This window comes from Apostichopus japonicus, chromosome 4 (genome assembly GCF_037975245.1).
Source record: "Apostichopus japonicus isolate 1M-3 chromosome 4, ASM3797524v1, whole genome shotgun sequence".
Taxonomy (NCBI): Eukaryota; Metazoa; Echinodermata; class Holothuroidea; order Aspidochirotida; family Stichopodidae; genus Apostichopus; species Apostichopus japonicus.
Genome location: NC_092564.1, coordinates 6,692,059 through 6,714,443, shown reverse-complemented (window position 1 = coordinate 6,714,443; position 22,385 = coordinate 6,692,059). Strand labels below are relative to the sequence as shown.

At 34.1% G+C, this 22,385-nt stretch overlaps 1 protein-coding gene and 1 long non-coding RNA gene across 2 annotated transcripts in view; one reads left to right on the top strand and one right to left on the bottom strand.

The window, feature by feature from the left end:
- Window positions 1-12,759, top strand: part of LOC139966293 (uncharacterized) — a 33,174-nt gene extending 20,415 nt beyond the window's left edge. The window contains exon 2 of the mRNA XM_071969147.1: window positions 11,403-12,759. Coding sequence (XP_071825248.1) covers window positions 11,403-11,896 — 494 coding nt within the window. The 3' untranslated portion in view covers window positions 11,897-12,759. The remainder of the gene's footprint in view (window positions 1-11,402) is intronic.
- A 7,162-nt stretch (window positions 12,760-19,921) lies between these two features.
- The window catches only part of LOC139966292 (uncharacterized), a 76,638-nt gene continuing 74,174 nt past the window's right edge, over window positions 19,922-22,385 (bottom strand). The window contains exon 5 of the long non-coding RNA XR_011792533.1: window positions 19,922-20,632. This is a non-coding gene — a long non-coding RNA (uncharacterized lncRNA). The remainder of the gene's footprint in view (window positions 20,633-22,385) is intronic.

Below are 22,385 nucleotides of genomic sequence, written 5' to 3'. Positions count from 1 at the left end.
ACCTCCCCGTCGGGACCTCTACCTTCGTGGGACCTATACATGCCGTTTCTTGATTGCATCACGCGTCATGCAATTCCATGGTTTCATGAGACATGAGTCATTCTTCTCCGTTGTCATGTGACCGTCACGGGACCCGTCCTTTACCCCTACATTTCCATGGATGGGACCATGTGTTTTCTAGTATGTTTATGCGGTCGTGATACCCCTAAAGTTTCATATAGGACCGTACATGCCCCCCGTATTTCCATGGGACCATGCACACCCCCGTATTTTCCTTGGGCCTTGATATTCCTATACTGTATGTCATGGTTTCGTCATGCAGTTCTCTTTTCATGAGACTCCCTACATGCACCTATATTTTCGTGGCACCATGCACGTCACGCCATTTTCATGAGACAACCATGCTCCTCACTTTCAATAGATCTACCATGCCCCGATATTGTTATATACCCCTAACTCTTCATGGGGGGGGGGCGTGATGTCTCTCTCGTTTCATGGGACTAACATACCGTCACTTTTCACGTGAGCTGCGTATATCCCGTCTCGTATCATGCGACTTCCATACCCGTTCATTTTCATGGACTATTAATGCCATTCTCCAGCAAATGACCTCCACGCCTCTGTATTTTACCGACATACCGTCATAGCCCCCTCATTTTGATGAGACTATCAGACCCCCCCTTCTCTTTTCATGGGGTTACCAAGCCAGTTCTATTTTCATGGGATTGTAAAGTTAGTCCGTATCGGTTAATTCCAGCGTCGATGTACGCCGGTGATTCAGGGTTTACGAGGTCAATAATAGCGAGCGAGTCTTCACTACGCATGCATTGATTTTCGTTGAACCTACCGATATATAATACACTCGTATCCAATATATAGAGACGATTGTACATTGACATATACTAAAGACAATAAACCTAGATTTAAAGATAGGAAAGTCAGTCTATGGGTCAATAAAGTCTGAACTCACAGCCTGCACTACTTCTATACTGAATAATTTGCCCGTGTGTTTGGCAATAGTTCATATATTTTGTAACAACACAATATAGGATTTAATGTTTAACATTTACGTAGAGTGATGGATTCCAATCACATATTCGATTGAATATTTATGTGTTGATTTCTCTGACGTCACAACGGATATACCTATGTTTACAAGGCCAGATATATATGCTACTATCAAATATTCTTTCTACACAAACAATGCTATACTTGAATCATGATCCGATAATTTTCAAGCTAGTCAAATTGAAAATTCCAAAGAGACTAGATAGAAAGTTAGCCAATCAGAATTCACAATTCTATTCAAACATATCACATGATTCTACTCCCCCTTTTGGTTGGGTTTTTACAGTGTCATTATGACAGACAGCGACTGTGGCTATTATAAATATTTGGCTAAATTTAAATATACATATACCGTCAGCTAGCCTACACATTTAATAATTCTATACCAAACATTACACAATATGTATTATAGCGGTAGCTAGCCTATCACATATATCAATTCATAGGACGGCGTGAAAAAACTCGCCACATAGCATAGATAGGTTCTGTTTTCCCATTACTCTTTAATTTTATGGGCTATCATTATGTCTGAAGGTACACAGGGTAATTTAAAGATTTACCATCAGTAAGCCTATACCTATTACCATAGTTTAACGTTAGCTAGCCTAACGCTATAGCATACTATAACATATGACTCGACGTGCACATTAGCCCCATGGCGTGCGAAAGGAGTTTTTTCCATTAATCTTTAATTTTATGGGCTATAATAGTGTCTGAAGTACATAAGCAAATGTGGAATTTATCACCGATTTATTAGTAGTATGTGTGATATATGAGTTGAAGCTTATAAACAGATTCGTAATCGCCGAGTATGCTGCTATGTAGTAAACTCGTATAGTTTCAGTGTGTATCTGTTGGCATGTACAGTAGCTAGAACTTGGACTATACACTATAATATGTATATATATATATATATATATATATATATATATATATATATATATATATATATATATATACATATATATATATATATTTATATATATATATGTATATATATATAAATGAAAATGATATATATGTATATATATATATATATATATATATATATATTATAGTTCTAGCTATTCCAAATTCGGCATATTTTGTTCAGTTGTTTATTCTATCGATTTGAAAGACAGGTATAGAGGAATTTTTTCATGATAACGAGTACGTTAATTAAGAAACAAATTTAATTAAGTACGGGACATTCTTAGAAGATAAATATGAACTTAAATGATAGAAATAATTTTACAGTTATTCGTGATTCCTAAGAATAATATATTGTCTTTCAGATTTCTGAATTTGAGGGGACTTTGTTTATTTTAATGCCCAGTATTTCGTAAATGTTAACGCATCTCTATTTGTCAACAACGAAGATTAAAGAACACATAAAATGTATCCTCGTATTTTTTTGGGGAAAGAAATTCTCCAAATATACCACGATTTAGAAATATAATCAAAATGATTACAGTCACGTGATTGAAACAAAACAGCCGTTTGTATCCAGCTGTGGAGACATTAGACACTCATATTGTTGTTGTTGTTGTAGATATACCACATTCGAATTATTTTGCATGTAACAAATTTTGCTTGAAAAAGGTATGGAGTAAAGCTGGTATATGGAACTACATTAAAATTATATAAGTTTCCAACAAAATAGGGAATTTTGAGTGTATAGTTGACCTATACTTGTATTGAAATCTATTCAAACTGTAATTGGATGACTTGGATATGAGTTCTCCTCCTTCTCCTCCTTCTCCTCCTCCTCCTTCTCCATCTGATGGCAATTGAAGTTTCCAGTATAGTTTTTACGTGAAACGTTCCAGTTGTTACCTTTACGGAACATAGCAGTTACTGTTTATTAATGATTACTATACACACATTAACGTTTATCGCAACGCAAGCTTCAACGCAGTGTGAGTCTCAAATGTAATGAGCCCACAGTAATAACATCAAAGTTACTCAGCGTCGTTGCCGGACTTTTTCCCCATGGGGTATTCGACACAAAGATGTTGGGGTTGGGGGGGGGGCGGAGTGTAGGGCCAACCTAACACTCTCAGCGCTGAAGGGTGTCAAACCTTAGTCAGGTACATTTCCATACACAGTTTTCTCATCACTTTGTAACCTACGCTGTAGAAGAACTCCTAGTGCCATATCCTGTTAACCTCGTTAGTTGGTTGAGGTGGAGATTGGGTGGGTGAAGTTTAGGGGAGGGGGGGGGGAGGTGTAGAAAGTGTGCATTTGAATAGGCTCATGGTACGCCAATATAGTTGCTTGCACGTCGTTGATTCAGTACATTTTTATGTTGACTTAGGTAATAACTCAGCAGGCGTGAGGTTTCCCAAATACAACTTTATACAGCTTCATATATAATAATATGATGTTCTTTGAAACATTTAGTATATTGGCTTAAGTAGTTAAAGTATGCTAGGTTCAACCAATTCTTCTAATTATCTACGGTCACGTTTGATTTTCTCAAATCATCTCAAATTTTGCACAGACACTCAAATTTGACGAGACCTGATCGAAAGAAATGTACCTAATTGGACGACAGTTATAGTGAAGACTGGTTTTGGTTTATCTCTTATATTATTGCAAGCTTGTGGGAGAAATGATTTTTAGACGAAATTTACAATGAAACTGGTTCCTTCGAATATCCTTTTAGACAAAATGGTGAAAACGTGCGAAAAGAAGATGACAAGTTGGATAATAATTTTGAGCAAAACCGAATTTATATACAGAATGAATCTTTCATTCTTTTTTTAATTTTCAATTTTATAAATATTTTTTTGTATCTTCAATATTTTTATATTTATTTTAGTAATTTACAGGTTTATTGCATGAGTTCCTTCATTACTTTTTTGTTTGATTTGAACCCTCTGGGAAGTAATTGGGCATTTTGAAGCTTGTAACTGACTCATGAATAACTAATCCAGACTATTGCTAAATGATGAATGAAGTTTGCTTTTGATATTTCATAGTCCAAAAAAAAGAAGACAAAGTTGAGTAATCTTGCGATAGCTATTCCAGTTTTTTTTTTAAATAATCATCTTTAAGGTACGCTGATGCTCTGGAATGCTTCTTTAAGGCTCTTCGGTCTCCTCATTGCATGCCAAACTGTTAATACTTTTTTTAATATTATTTTTAGTTTTGATAAAGTCTAATAACTCAACTAAAACATGTTAACATATATAATATATAATTGATATAAACAACATGCTATGAACCCAGTGTCTTTGAAAGACCTTCAACTTCGCTCGTAATATATTGTAAACATGCATGTTAATGGCCATCAAAGTCACATATTTCATACATTGAGGTTTGCGTTGTATTAAAGAAACTGACCTCATAGTCAAATGTATTAGACTACATAGTCCAGTCACTTTAGTTGACGAACATCATATATTTAAAGGGTTATTCCTCAAAAATTACATCATGACACATTAATACCTATCTATTTTCCTTTCCTGGAGAAATTCAGGACAAATGACTGTATTACGTTGTATTAAGTCTAGACTTAACGTACTCAAAGATTTGCATGTGAAGAGCATATCCCCCCCCCCCACCCACCCCTCCAACCCTCCCGATATGTTCCAAACATTTAATAAGTTTGAAGAGGATATTTGTTGGCTCTCTCTCTCTCTGACACGAGTATGGAATATTTCTCTTTTCTCTCCCTCTTCCTCTCTTGAGATTGAACTTCACTTCTGACCCTCACCAGAAGAGTAAATTTACGTTTGTCATTTTCCTGCCCCGTCCCAAACAGGTGTAGTATTAATATAGGTTTGACCTCCTTTGGGAATTGCGGAAGCCGAAACTTATCAAAAGAGGAGATTATTAAAGGGATAATTTAAATCGAGTAGTTTAGAAAAAGAAAGAAAAACTTCCAGTACTAACCCTCTCTCTGTATAGTTTTGAGTTGTATTGTGTCTTCGAGTGGTATGTAATGTCATGAGGAATTGTGGAATCATTAATGTCACAACACCATTGTTCAATTTGAAAAAAAAGTTGACGGGGAGTGGGTGAGGTGGGAAAGGGAGGGGGGTTGGAGGGGAGATAGATATAGGACGATAAACTTAGTTTTTCAAGTTCTTTTCTGTATCTGATTCCCTATTCGTGTTCTGTGGAAGGTTAAAAAGTAATATAGTTTTTATGATACAGCATTTGTGCCAGACATATTACAATAGTTCTTCCTGCCTGCTCAACTCGTTGCGTCATTATATTAAAGTAACCTGTTTTTATGCAATATTTAGTGTCTGGTATATATTTCGGTTTGCCAGGCGAGTTTATATTTCAACTATACGCCTATTCCAAGTTTGTCAATTGCCTAGACTCCATATCTGACTATATAAGAAGAATTACTCTTGAAGGCATCGTTAATGACACCCGATGTTAAAATTTCATCCCACCCCCTCCCTTCCTTCTCGTATAGGATTTACGCCCAAAATATGAGAATACTTGGCAAAGCCTACCTCTATACTTCATAACATACCTCGACTTCGCCTTTTCATTTTCTGGACAGCTATGACTAAACTGTATGGTGTCGCCGAATAATATGGTACACCCCAGCTGTAATTGTTTGGTTCATTTGGCCACGGAACTCATGGTCTTTTTCGCGAAAATTCTTTCGAGAAATCCTTCCTTAATTTTTACACAACCTACCAAGCTAGTACTAATAGGTGACTTTTATTTAAAACCGAACTTCGTTTGTGTTTGATTCACTATGTCCATTATGTTGTTAAGCTACGCTAACTAAACTATTGTAAACCCAGTATAATGTGCTGCAATTGAATAAGGTAAGCCCATAAAGTTTTCAACCCCCCCCCCCAAAAAAAAAATGTTTAGTTTATAGAAAACTACAATGCGTTTAAAATGAAGTAAATATTAGTAAAGTATAAAAATTTCGCCTCTTTAAAAATGTTAAATGACATGGCCACATGTTTAGCTGAGAGCTTACGAAATACTCCACGTGGGGTCCCACCAGAGGTCCACCTTTGCATCCGGGAAACGAAGACACAAATCATTGGAGTTATTATATGTATAATGTAATATTTTGTCCTAGAACGCAAACATTTCCCCTCCCTTTCCCCTCCTCCGCCTCCCCCCCCCCCACATGCATCGCCCAAGAAAGAGAGAGAAAAGAACGCCTTTTAAATTTAGTGCTTTTATCGCGCTGGTTTTTAAAATAAATAGAGATGTCGTTAGACAGACTATGGTGCCCGAATCACATCGCCTTGTTCCTTTAAAGATTATGGTCAAGAGAAATGCTATATGAATGTAGATCACATTAAGCGTATCATGCATGGCGACCTAATCATGTATGATTTATTATTCAGACTTGATTATGATAGTTTAATGTGAATTTCAACAAATGAATATAATGCTTCTATTTTTCTAATCAATAAGTGCATGTCCCTCTAGAGATCTTACAAAATGTGCAACATCCGCATAGTTACATATATAAATACAGGGCGGTTCATCATTTTTATTTACGTCACCTGAAAAACAAAAATGTGTCCTACATTTGCCAGCATAGGTTATTATTTTAACCCCGACATGAATTCACTGAAATAAATAAGTTTTTATTATTTATTATGATGCTATACACTCAGCATGCTTTCTTCCTGTGTTTGTTTGTTTCGTTATGATAACTTTGACTTTTTTATTAACAGCGACTCATGGCTATATTATTTTGACTTGATATATATATATATATATATATATATATATATATATATATATATATATATATATATATATATATGTATATATATATATATATATAGATATAGATATATAGATATATAGATATAGATATATATATATATAGATATATATATATATATAGATATACTATATGATATCTTTGTTTTAAAATATGGGGGAATTAAATTTGTGTATATTATGTTCAGAATGAAGGCCCGTGGGGTAAAAAAAAAACTTGATGGTAAACAAGAACAGAAATATTCACCTCCAGGTTTCAAAGTTATCAGTTAGAAGATATCATATGTGAGGTTCAATGAGTGAGTGACTTAAAGTCAATTTTATATAATATAGTCTCATCATTTTCACATTTTCACGTTTTCATATCAAGTATTAATCACAGGAAATGTGAACGTTTTAATATAAAAAGCTCATCGAATGTTAGCGTATCATTCGAAATAAAAGTTACGTTAAATATCATTCCATTTTAATTCATTAAGTTTTTTTTTCCACCCCCAATAAGGGGGAAAATAATCAAGCTTTTGAAGTAAATACATTAGGGATTTTAATTAAGATTAGCACAGCCAATCTTATCATATGTTAACTATAATATGTTTCAATGCAATACCTGGACATTTGTAACCTAAAAATGCATACACTGTGTTGAAATTTTTATATATAGCAGAATACAAATACAATATCCATTTTTCCCCGAAAAATCCTTCAGTTTTTTCCTACTTTAGCATATGATACTATTACATTTTTTTATATATATTTTTTTATATATATTTTTTTAATGAAATAATTTATGAGCTATTGAATCTATCTACGACTTTCTATTTAACATTCACACTCCTCTCCACCTCGCACACCCCAACCTGTTTGCTATCTCTTTTATGGTATCATATATATTTTCTTATCGACATAAATTTGTTTCAGTTTTTCTTTTCGTTTCGTCTGTGCGACTTTGTTAATTTGTTAATAGTTTTGCTTAATGTGAAATTTGATGGACTGAGAGTTATATAATAATAATATAAGTATTGTAAAAATGACAATAGATTATGATCGATAGTATGTCAAGATTGTCGGTTTATGAGATATTTAGATCATCTAGAAATATTCTCTTTCGTTTTGCAAAAGGATGTTTCGGTTTGTTTCTCGTATTTTTCCTTGTCAAGTTATCTAAAAGTGAAAACAAAAGGAGAAGAAGAAGAAGAAGAAGAAGAGAAAAATAATAAAAAAGGAGAAAAATTCTCTTTCATATTTTAATATGCTTTCGAATCGAAGGGAATTCCCGGTGTCTTCTCACTGCAGCAACTTTTTAGGTTGATTATATTTTTTTATTTATTTTTTATTTATTCACACTCAAGAAAAAACTTGGTTTAAATTAAGAAACGTTTAAACATGAACAATTGTAGCAAGCATTTCTCTGTCTGAAAATATCACCCTAGATCAAGTTGATATGAGTTTCGTTGCATGAATATATCAATGGATTGGTGTTCTTATTCTATATAGGACACAGACGGCCGATGACTGAATATGAACCTTTTACATGTAGGCTTACACTTTTGTGTTATAAACGCTATTGACTACAGTATGTACAGCAGTGTACATGCACTTCTGCGAACATGTATTTTATTGTAGACATATGCACTTAAGAGCACATTCACAATAGAGTCGAGCTGCTTCCGTGTACATATGTATTTTATAGTTTGCATAGTACACTGTTCAGCCTACATAAAGTTTCAGTGTATTTAAACATATACAGATATATCATTACAGAGTCGAGCTACTTCATATAGGCTATTTCAAAACATATGCACTTAAGTGTAAATGACCTTCAGTGTACATACACTTTCAGTGTACCTATGTACTTACAAATACACTGCAAAGTCGGGCTAATTCAGTGTTCATATATTTCCGTTCGCATATGCGTTTCATTACGCAGGTAATTTCGGTGTCAGCCTACACACTTCTGTTTATAAGGTTACTTAAGTGTACACGCATTTCAGTCTGTATACACTGTAGTGTACGTACAAATCATTGCACAAACACTTCAGAATACATACAATTTAATGTATATTAATATCAGAAAAGATGTATTTCAGTGTAGGCCTACATGTCGACACTCTAAGTGATTAGACGAATTGCAGTCTACATACATAATTCAGTGTTCTCGTACTTTAGTGTGAACGCATATGAGTTCACAACTTTACATATACCGTACGCACCTCAGAGCACACAGACGCTCATACAGACACATAGACACACGCACGCAAAAACACACACACACACATACACACACACACATATATATATATATACAATATATACAATATATATTAACTCTGGTAATTTAATTTTCTGCTAGGACAACTTATGCGTTGCGTATCATTGACTCTTTAACTGTGGGAAATGGAGCTAGAAGAAGGAGGCCAAAAACATCTTTCTGTCATTTTCATTTCAGAAAGCATATAACTCATAAAATAAAGACATATATAAGGCAAATCAGGGAATGCGGGACTTATTTAGGTCAAATACGATAGCTTGTGACCAGCAACAGATTGCTTCGTGCCAGAATTTTTAACTTAAAGATCTAAGGATGATATAAATGAGACTTGTACCCAAGGTGTATCCGATAAATCCTCTCAGGAATAAATGCAGAGCAAATGGGTTGATTGGAAAAAATCAGAAAAAATCAAAAGGAGTTCACAAATTAAAGATCTGAAAATAAAGTAGGTTGACAAAGACTTGCCTAAACTATGTTATTATTATTATTATTATTATTAATATTATATTTTTATATCTTGGGGCAGGTCAAAATGTTATGCCATTCCATATCGCATTTAATCCGAAGCCAACATAAGTTGACTAAATTGTTTGTGATGCTTTGCAAACGTGTTGAGATAGGTTTAATATGAGGAAATGGGGAAAGGGGCCTTGGGGGGTAATAATATTGCTCATGTAAATGAGATAATATGCATTCTTTAAGCTCAATCGGAGATCCTGTCTGCAACGTTATTTATGATTGTATCAGTGATGGAACTGTGTTTGTCCACCACTAAGTAGGTAGTGGGTAGCGAATCCCCCACCCACTCCCTAGCCTCTCCCTCCCTTCCCTCCCCCTCATCGCCCTGTCACCCCAACGAATCTTAGTCATTCATTGAGAAACCATCATTCCTAAAACTGAACTGAATTTGCCAAATTTGTGATGTTTAATAATTCGACGAAAATAAAGACGATTTGATTTGATTTGATTTGATTTTGATTTGATTTTATTCGGCAAGATATCATTCTTCATCTACATACAAACAAAAATTGCACATAAAGATAAACATTTAAAATACAAGATGTGAATATACTTAAATGCATCAAAAAGAAAATAACATGCCAAGGATAACCCTTTAAGCTAAAAGCTTATTTCCAAAGGGGTCCTTATAACCATAAAAATACAAAAGATAAGAAATAAACTATTAAAACATCTAAAACATGCATACAAACACTGTAAAAAAGAAAGATATTTACAAGCTAGACATTCATATGATTTAAAAGGTAGGCTTTGGCATCTTTTTTTAAATTGTATTTCAGCAGGATGGATTTTATGTTTTCAGGTAGCCTGTTCCAGTTTTTAATTGCATTGTAATAAAAAGACCCAGCAATGTGCGTTTTAATTTTGGGAAGTTGAAAATTAAAAATACTACCTCTTGTGTTATGGCTATGAACACTATTTACTCTAATAAAACTCTCCCTCATATAAACTGGAGATGTACCATGGAAAACATTAAAAACATGATTAAGACGAAGCTGTTCAGCCCTAGTGTTGATGTTCAAAATACCACGATTATGCGTTTTAATGCGTTATGTTATACTAGTGACACCGAGAAGCAGATTGGACCCTGGGGACAGTTATATCACAGGGGGGCTTCATTTTCCTTATAGTAGTAAGCATGTTATGAAAATGACCATACATTCTTTTTCTTCACCTCATGTTCTCCCGGACCCACGAAGTGACCCCGTGACTAATGGCTGTATACCCTTTCCAATCCCCCTTTTGCCAGGCTTGCGTCCAACAGGCTACTGCTCTTCTATAGATACTGGGAGAGACAGGGTGCCAATCAATGACTTTTCGGGGAAGTTGCGACATATGTTGGTATACATTTGGTATATATTTGTGACCAGATAATGTAATTAGCAAATCCGATATTCCGATCTCTGTATTGACCCCTTGTTTTTCATACTCACGAAAAGTGAAATCTTTGTGTCTAATTTTTTTTTGTAAGTCATTCTCACGAAATATGAAATCTTTGTATTTCTAATTACGTAAATCGAGAGCGTGACATCATCTTGACGGATTGACGGATGTTGTGGACTCGGGGGGGGGGGGGTGTCTTCAAGGAGGAGGTTTTCTCTTCTCCTATTGCTACAAATATATTTCGGCAATTTCATTTTTGCTCACTTGTCATCACTGTAAATATGGAGAAACACGGAACGAATCGTCAGTTTATATCGATTAATCAGAAACGTCAGTAATGTGTAAGTTCTGTGACATTTATTTCAAAATATGCTTAATTAATGGACGTTTTCAGATTTTGAACTATGATGTCAATTAATCAGTTATATCTGATATATTTTTTTCCTTTGTCTCCCAGATTCGAATCAAAACCAAACCAGCACATCACAACAACAACAGCAACAACAACAGCAAACAACAACAGCAAGTACTGGCAACAGCGAAAGTAGCAGTGGAGGTTCATATAGTTGGATGTCACCATCACAAAACACCGTACGGACTCGAAAAAAGCGAAAACCGTACACCAAATACCAAACTTTCGAACTAGAAAAGGAATTCCTTTACAACATGTACCTCACCAGAGATCGTCGATCCCACATATCGAGGGCGCTGTCTTTAACTGAGAGGCAAGTCAAAATCTGGTTTCAAAACAGGAGGATGAAATTAAAGAAGATGCGAATACGACAAGAGAGCGAGAGGAAGAAAAGAGAGATGAAGGCGGAAGAGATGAAGATGAAAGAAATGAACGGTATCATGATTAAATCGGAAGCGATGTATCCCTCTCATCATCATTTCGGTCCACAGGTTATCGTGGCTAATCATCATATGAAGTTTCCATTAGTGCCCACATGACGCCAGATGAACGGCAACTACTATTAACACAGTTAGTTGACTTCAGAGATGATGTTATCGGTTGTTCGGTAATCGATTTCTTACAAAAATCTTTCGGACGATTCTTTTTGGAAATTTGCAGTATTTTGGGGCAAGTGTAGAAAAGAGGATTCAATCAGTGATGAAGAGTATTTTGAAGTCACTAAAATCAATCGACGCACCGTTTTATCGACTTTCTTAGGTATACACAATACAGTTATATAGCCTATGAATCTCCACCACACGGTCGGTTAATTTTAGAAGCGAAACAAGCGGTAACTGTTTTGACTGTTAAACGGTGCGGAATCGGTATACCCGATAACAACATCAGCTGCATGTTACGCTATAACTATGGGATCAAAGTTGTGAATAATTTGGACAGTAGCTTTTCGTTGCAAAGTTAAAATGTGATTCATTGACTAGGTTGACAATCCGTTACTACGGTATATGTACTTGGGACTGTAGCCAACGTACTTTGCACATATTGCGCAGGCTACGAGTATTATGCGCATTTGGATTGATAATTTTCATGACATTCAATTGCAAATGATGGATAGTCGTAATATACAGATACTAGCTTTTTTAGAAATATTGAGTGTTATGCTGAGAGGAAACTCTGTAGAATTAAGTCTGCTCAAGAATGGATGAGGTTAAGATCAAAATCGCGGGTAATATGCATATCATTAAAAATATTGCGTTTATTTAGACCAGTTAAGACCATCAACTTCTGACATCAGACCAAATTACTTTCTTTTTGCATAGTTGCTAGACTTTCATATACAATGGTGTAAACAAGAAAGGGACAGGTAAATCCAAATAATATATATATATATATATATATATATATATATATATATATATATATATCTATCTATATATATATATATATATAGGCTATATATATATATAGGCTATATATATAGGCTATATATAGGCTATATACATAGGCTATATATATAGGCTATATATATAGGCTATATATATAGGCTATATAGAAATTTAAATCATGGATAAGTTGTTGTCACGTAAGCATTTGCCAAATAAAATATTAATTGATGATCTTATTGCATATTTCTAGTAATTTTGTGTTATGTCCATGACAGATCAACAATGGTCTAACGTAAGGGTCATCAGTATTTCCACAAACGCATAACAACGTCACATACACGCCAATTACGTTTAAGGTTCAATAAACACGTGCCTGCTAATCTCCAAACATTTCACCCCAAAGTCGTCACAGAATTGCAATATCACGTTGTCCAAATGCTTGATGGTAGCTTTATGGAGGGTTAGGGCCCTCTCGAAAATTCGTTTGAAAAACGTACAACTATTTTTTTGTAGCCGACTACAAGTTTTCAGTTAAAAATGAAAAACTTTATAACCGGAATTTATACTTTAGTTTAAATATCAAACCTGTCGCAGGTTGTCTGTTCTATTTGTGACAGAACGTATGTGACGAAGAGTTGATGAGATTACGTTTAATTTTTCTCCCAAATTTTGGCACTGCATTTTACCGTGTAGAATTTTAGTTGTTTTTCAATTAAGTACCAAGCGATTCAATGCCATCACGTTCTCCTATAGTGACCTTGTTTGAACTGCGTTTTATTAAATAAAGCACATATGTCGAGATGTCACGTGAGTATCACGAGATCACCCCAAAGTCGTCACAGAATTGCAATCAAGCCTCTTGAACATCCCACCCCCCCTCCCCTATATATTTCAGTTTCAACTTGTGCAAATGTACCAACATATTGAACTTAAGATATATAAGGTATATAAGGTACCGGAAGTTAATACCGGAACTTAATAAGATATATAAGGTACCGTACTTAAAGTGAAACAGCTATTAAATTCAAATGTCGTTGAAAGAGGAAAACTTGGACATGTCAACATAACCTTCGCATCCTGATCCTTTTTGTTATGTAACTTTATACGTTTAAGTATTAAATATTACGTAAATTCCCAATCACACTTTTGATCAGTTTCACAAGTATACAAATAACCTATTTGTATCTCACCACAATTTGGATTTTAAATATCATATTTTCCAGCCGGCTTCTATATGTAAATTAGGTTAGGTCTAAGATTCAAGTTTTGAAATTTGTTTTTAAAAGTTATGCAATTTTCTCGAGGTACCGAGTATTGTATGTAACGTTCGATCGTATAGTCGAGATTATAAAACACCGTAATAATGAATACACTTTTGCAGCCAACAGTATTTGTGTGCAGCAGGTTTCGTTACGCTGTGAAATGCGACCATCGGCTTAAAGAGGGTGAGGGGAGAGGGGAGGGGCGTTGCAGCAGGGGATAGTGGTTAAGATGAGAGTGGTATATTTTACATATACAATTTGATAAATATTTGGATTACAATGTAATTCTTCACATTTTGCCTTTTTAAGTTTCGTTCCAATGAAGAGAAAACAATTAAGTCAGTTTGAATGTATATGTCATTATTAACACGATGAAAAGCATCTTGAACATCATAGAATATTGAATTATCCAATCCATAACGTTACTTTGACAACAAAACTGAAGAAAATTGACTTTCTTGTTCAATCGATGTGTTTTACTTTTAGTAACACTCGGTATATAGGCTCTGGTGAGATTGTGACCAAAGCAGAAAAGATGGTTAGTTAGTACCTTAAAATTAGGTATAGCTATTTACAAATATTTTTTTCTGACTGATGCATTTTCCAGAGGAGGGGTGTGGAGGGGGTGCGGTGGGTGCGAGGTGATACGCTGCATATACGGCTTTTTTAAGTGTCTGGCAACTATGTGATCTGGTTTATTAGTTCTCTTAAGAACTTTTATAAAATGTTTCAAATCAAAATATCCTGAACATTTGAAGAAAAATGATTACATTAAAATTAATGATTAAATTTATAAGATTAAATGGATCAATGTGAAGTAATTTTTCCAGAGAACATTTCTCTCCCAGTTCGTGACCAATTCTTCATATCTTTGTATCAAGTTCTTTGAGGTTTTCAGCTTATGTGGATGATGTTACCCAATTATTTATACATTGTATGAATTGCACAATTTCCCGAACGGTATAGACGTAATATTTATTGAACTTAAAACCGAGTCAAACATTTGCTCGGATATAGGGCTAGTGAATACTCAGAACGTCATTGGATACAAAAAACATTTAATTTTGGTCAAAACAAGCTGCTTACCTTCTTAGAAGGTTGCAAGTTATCTCTTCACCATAGACTAGTTACACAAATTGACAGCAAACCTAAGAGTAAGTAGAAAAATTCTCCTTTTTTCAGCATTTCGCCTACACACACACTTTTCATCAACCCACCAATGCCGTTTCATGAGGGGGATGAAATGGGGCGGGGGGGGGGGTTAGTCTTTACTTTCAAACTAGTAATACGCAGTATTGTGTTTCTTGTTGTTTCATGAGTTTTGTTATAATTTATTTGTATTGGTATAGAATGAAAAGAATGAGAAACATTGTTCTTATTCATCAATTAACTTTTAAATACATACTCAACACGAGAAACAAAATAGTGAACAACGTATAAAACACTTAATAAGTGATATAAGGTTAGGGATGAAAAGATGACTTTGAGGCCAAAAAAAGAGGAAATATTAACATGTTAAGAGCTCAACCAAAGAAGCAAACAGATAACGTCAAACAGATACGTATCTATACACTCCGCTCTTTACGATATCCCCCGTGAAAAAAAAAAAAACATTACATGTCTGCTGTGCTCCTTTAAAGCTAAATCTGACGTCAGTTACCCAGTTTCCGACCATATTGTTATAAATTCATTCCTTTTTATACATTTAAACAAAAATCCATCTTTTAAATTTCGGATTCTTTATCAACCACACAGCATATAGGGAAGAATTCCAACACAATTTACTGTATTAAATTTCTTTTATGCGTTTGAGTTTGTGTTCATTTTGAAGTAACCGACCGAATGGTTAGTGTGTTAGTCAAGGTATAATTCTTACACTTCTGCCATGTGTTTGCATGAAACCTAGGCTATATCATCCCCATTGACTGGCAAGCTCATTCTTCAAACAAATATGACGGTGTCTAAATGCTAAAAATATTGTGCCCCTCACTGCATGGACAACTGCAGACAGTTAAGCCACTTATGAAACCTTTAGTCTTCCATATCATGTTGCCGCTTGGTTTTATCTCGCGAACCTATTCACTAAGTCAGGTTGTGATGTTCCTACGCTACTATAAGTGATAAGTATAAAATGATCTTTCGAACCATATATACTTTCAATGATTTGTATTAACATCCACAGAACAAAACAACAAAACAAAACCTAAACCTAGTTGACACATAGTTTAAAAAGCTGCCCCAAATGTCTCTTGTCGAACCTTTCCCTAACAGGACCATTTATGTCCTGGATATGTTAGTCCTTCCTTAATGTTTTACGAGGAAAACATCTTTGTGTTTAGAAACAATAAAAAGTAGTCCTATTTACTCTTAAATCGAGGTATCCTTCTTTAATTTGCATCTTCTTCTTTTTTAAACTAAACAAGTGTGGTATTTTTTTTCTCAAAGCTACACTTCCCAAACATGGCTCTCTCAATTATATTTTCGCCTCAGTCTGTTCTATAATTTCGAAACATCAAGTCTTCCTACCTTCACGACCACCTCTGTTGACAACAGAACCAGTAGAAACCGAGAAAGAAAATGACAATAGTTGTATCATCACATATACCAAATGTGAAGTACAACTATTTTTTTTCTGATTGTGTATCTCGAGGCGAACACAAGCCAGACCCAAAAACCGTTTCGATATATCACGTACCGTTCACAACCATAAATTCTTCGACTGATGGTTAACCCTGGGTAGTTTATCATAATACGACCTAACAAAGCTAAGATAAAAACAAAACTGTTGCAAATTATTATTTTTTCACCCTTCTTTCCTCCAATAAGATATGATTTTGACAGAATAAGATTTTATGATCAGCCACAATTGGGTTAGTAGAGGCCATTTCTTTACCATCTTTTGGCCTACAGTCCTCGTCGTATATCTTATGTTTTGAGTCATCTAAACTTGGGGTACACTACCTCGGGTCAAATCATAGACACTGATTGACCTTTAAGGGGGGGGGGGTGGAGGATGGAGGTGGAGGTTTGATTTTATGACAAAGCTGGAAGAGACCCAAATAGCTTGTGTTTGTATTATTTTTTAGTTTAACTATACTGTGTATACTTGTTGTATATATGTTCTCATTACATACATTATGTTTTTCTGTATTATTATTATTATCATCATTCTTTTTATTTTTAAAGGAATATATTGTGCTGGGGAAAAAAGTCAGAGATAAATTTGTCACGTTAATAAACATTGGTACGATTGAGATTATCACAAAAAAAGTAATATTTACTTTTCAAGGATTTTTTCTTGTTTTTTTATTTTTTATATCTTACTTAAGCAGCTGATTTTGTTTACAACGTAACATCTGACGTCACTCATAGTATGAAAAACAAAAAATCTTTGCATTTCAATTGGTTTAAATTTAGACAGTGTCACAAATAGAGATGTTAAAACCTCGACAGAAATCTTTATTTTATTTTATTTCAAAACAAACGAAGGCCTCATTTACGAACAGCACCAATAACGTTTTGACCATAATGATTGCAGATAAGATCGGAACCTATAGTCGTTCATAATATTCAGCGATGGATATCACTTACAACCCAGGTAAAATCACTCTGAGCTCGAGAAGAAATTATTTAATAGACTTCATAAGAGAGATATGAATTTTATGGTTTCTTGACAAAATCAGATCGGAAGAGACATGCGATCATTTAATTGGGCCTTGTGGTTTATATTGAAACAAGAACTGCATCCCTAAAATTATTGTCATATGATATGAATTGGTGTTTTATGATTGTTGTGTAAGCTGTTGACATATTTACAGTTTAGCTAGTATATTCGAGAAACGATCTAACTGGGTTTAGTCACATACGGTCAGAAACTTATATCCCAAGCCACGTTTGCTTGAAATGAAGCAAAGGTATTATTTACAAGCAAATCATAACATAAAACGTGTTAAATGTGCTACTCCAATTAAAAAGAAAGATATAACGCTCAAAATATCACAGAAGAAAACATGACAAACGTAAAATTAAAGTGTATTTCAATGATGTTGTTTTGCTTCAGAGAAAATGTATTAACAATCTTTTGTCGGTCTAATCACCATAATTTCTGACATTTATACCGATTATTTCTTTTCAAAATTCCAATTAATAATTAAATTGGCAGATTTCATCCGATATTTTACCATATACCGATATTTTAGACAGATAAATTACTTTAGGTGGATGAAATTAAAATAAATATGAGCTGAGTTTTCGTGAAAATCGTCAGATTTATACAAAGACTGTTATTTCATGCCCCCACCCCCTTTCATTTGTGATTCTCCTTACAAAGGAGATTTAAGTTAATTGTCCAAGTTAATTGCTTACTTAAGCTAGACTAACCGACGAAGTCATATACTTTGGAAGTATGACAGACGCAATTGGGTATAAAGGAACAAACATTATAAACCAATAAAAGGGAGACCTATTTACCAACAAGAACATAACCAAGCAAAGAGTAATCGATAAAACAATGAAAATTAAAACATGACAATGTAAACTCACTGTGATAGATAATGAACTCGTGTTACTTTGTTATGTACCCCAAGCTTTTTCATAAGTCAACAAAAATGAAACAGACAAATGATAAAATGTTTGTTTGTTTCTTTGTTTTTAATTTAATTCAACATACTTCAAAATGACACTTAAAATGAACTATACCTTCCATTTTACCCAAATGTGCCATAAAATAAAAGTTAGAAAAAACAACAAATCGTTAGTGCAAAATTCTTTGTAGATAATCCTTTTCAAGATTGTCAATTATGATATGCTAAAAGTTAGCAATATAAGCTATGTAATACAATATGCTTCAGTTGTAACTAATGATATATGAAATCCAAGTACTGAAGCCCCATAAAGTTTAGAACATTAAAATGTCTTTTATGCTCGTAAACTTAAAATGCAAGTTGCTAATTGCCTAACACGTTTCAAGTCATCCATGAACATAAATCGGCTGTTCGCATTACTGGAATTTTTTTAGTGGTAACCTCCCCCCCCCCCCCTCTTTTATCAGTTATAGCTAAAGATCTATACTGTGGATGAAGGCAAAAGATATTTACAATCATAGTCACCAATCATTTTGGGAAGGGATAATTCCTCGTCACCCTCAGAGATGTCAAAGCATAAATATGTCGAAATATCATTCAACAACATCGCATTTGTTTGGCACGCTATGACGGTAAGAGTCACTGAGAATGTGACGGTTTTTTCTTTTTTTTCCCTAAAGATCAACGAAAATGAAATTTATGTCTTTTTAATGTTTTGTCATATTTCCCTATGCGTTGTGACCCAAATCTTTATCAAACTTAGTTTTCCTTTTTTCTTTTATTATTTTTTTTTAATATAATTTTTTTTTGTATCCATTTGAATTTATTGATTTTCTCTTATGACCTGAATTGTTTAGGGACATGGTTCTACTCTCTTGGAATGTGTCCTCTCAGGGGCAATGGGAGGTGTAGTAGCTGGTTTCTTCCCCTAGGGATTAATGCTAGACCAATAAGAAGCGTCTAGACCGTACATCGGTAGGGGTTAAAGGAGGTTGGGAATATTTAAAATGTCAACATAGATATCTGCAGCTCTGCATCACTGTCCACTGCAAGTCGTAAATACTAGTTTCACAATAATAACTTGAATAAATGCTGGATTCAGATCTCGTGGGAATTTGGTTCTACCACAGCGGCATATTGTCATTGCATATTCAGGTTTGTACATCTCCCTGTTTTTAAAACATAATACCGCAAGTACATAAATAAAACTATATATATATATATATATATATATATATATATATATATATATATATATATATATATATATATATATATATATATATATATATATATATATATATATATATATATGTATATGTGTGTGTGTGTGTGGGTGTGTGTGTGACACGCATGTTATGGTGTAGCCTAAGCTGCAACCTAAACGTCTCAGTCGTTGGGGTTTTACGCTATATTCATTTAAACATATCCCTAGTCAGTCTCTAAGTACCATATACACCTCCGTGTGCCGCTGTGCAGCTTTCTGTTACACAATGTAGTATGTTCACTGAAGGGAGGGTTTCACATATTTTAGTTTTGTAAAATATAAGATTGCAACCAAAAGTACTTTCTTTATATACGTTAGTGTATCTTATTTATTGAGAGCATTGTGCATATCAAGGTGTAAGTGGTATATTTTGAAAATCGTTAGAAACTGCAAAAGTCGATGGATTTGTTTTCCCCCAAGTAAAAGAAAACACGAGTCATTTATCATCGCTTATCATACTCAATACCCCTCCACACTCCCTACACCACTCGCCTCCTGCTCCACCGGCTAACTTCTACGGTTGTTGAAAATATTGAACTACAATTAACTCTATAGAGTTTTGTCTCCGTATGGTAATTGGTCTCTTCTAATAATATAAATACAAATACAGTATGTAGATACACATATAAACGGTCTTTAATATATGTATAATGCACTTATTTGATTACTATCAAATGGTAGCTTTTTCAGAGTATTGTCATACTCGAATGAGATACCGTCTTGTTTCTGATTTCGTCGATACCAAACAGGCATGAATCGTCGATTTCGAAAATATTTCCTGAAAAGATAAATAAAATGAAATGTCAAAGTGCCGAAACATTTTGGAATGCTGAATATTTTTTTACAATTTTAAAAGTATCTTTCGTTCCAAGGGACTGTTCAAACCATGAAAAAATGTTTCTCAAACTTGAGTTTACGGAAATTTTTAACCAGGAAATAAAAAAAATGCATCAGTTTATGGGAACGCCAAACGGCTCGTCCGATATGACATTCTCATAGATATGCTTATGTCCAAAATGATATGTCGGTAATATAAATTGATATATGATGACCGAAATGAAATATTTATGTTGCTGTTGTATTGTGTGCTGTACACGGCAGAAATACAAAACACATCTTTACATATCAGTTTTACAGCGTGCAGATATCCTTCAGACTATCATCATATTTGGTGAGACGCTTGGCGTCCTGTATATGTGCGCGCAAAGAAAAAGCTCTGAAGTAAATCAGTATTGTAAACTTTAGCTTCATGAACTACATCTAATTTTGTAACACGCAACACTTTCAGTTAATATCACTTACATGACACGTTGGCAAATCTTTGTAGAAAATGGTCATATTTATCAACATGCATCGTCATATTATGTCTATTTTGTAGCGTTCTTTAGCATTCATCAGACAAACCATTCATTCAAACGCTATGAGAATGATCTTGCTATTGTATGTGTGGTCAATGTTGTAAGAATGTAACTTTAAAGCAGAAGTCAGAATCCGTAATCAGCTTGGTTAATTATGTTAACTATAGCATACACATAAGCATATACATGCTAACACACATAAACATAATATATATATATATATATATATATATATATAAATATATATATATATATATATATATATATATATACAAGAAGAATACACATATGCCTAAACAATTTAAGAAACATACACATATATGCTTGCAAGTATATATGCTGAGAAGCATACGCATATAAAAGCATACATGCTAAAAAGCATACACATATACAAGCACATTTGCTAAGGAGCACACACACATACAAACATACTTGCTAAGGAGCACATACATATATATATAACCATACTTGCTAAGTTGCTAGGGAGCACACATGCATTCATATGTACAAATACATATGCCAACAGGCCAACAAGAATACACATCTACAAACACACATGCACAGTAAATACAAACATGAAGCATACGCATATTCATGCTTTCATGCCAACATACACATTTATGAGCATACACATTTACAATATCAAAGAGGACGACACTCTTATTCAATGACATTGAAATTTTGCAAAATGAATCAAGATAGTTCATTGATACTTTACCAGGTACCGTATATGATTAGTAGTCTTATGCTTTGTTTGGTCAAAAAATCCACACAAGGTTTTTTTTTACTGTTGTAATGTACGAAGAGAAAAACGAAAGATGCCAACTTTTTGCTATTGTATCGAATCTTACGAATATGATAGACAAAAGTTCCAATGGGAGTTAAAAAATCATGTGAAACTGTTAACTTGATTAACATAGAATGAGGGTAAGAAGAACGTGTGAATTGAGTTGTTAACCAGAGATCTGTTAAAAAGAAAAGTGGTATTCTTCTACGTTGAAGATTGTCATTCATACGAACATTTGGTGTAAATAAAGATGTAAATTTTAAAGTATAATGTCAAAAGTCTAAGGTCAAAGGTTACAAGATATAAATATGCATAACCTGAAAGCTCTCTCTCTCTCACGCAGTATTTGAGACCGAAATAAAAGAACCATATCAGACCAAAGTTGT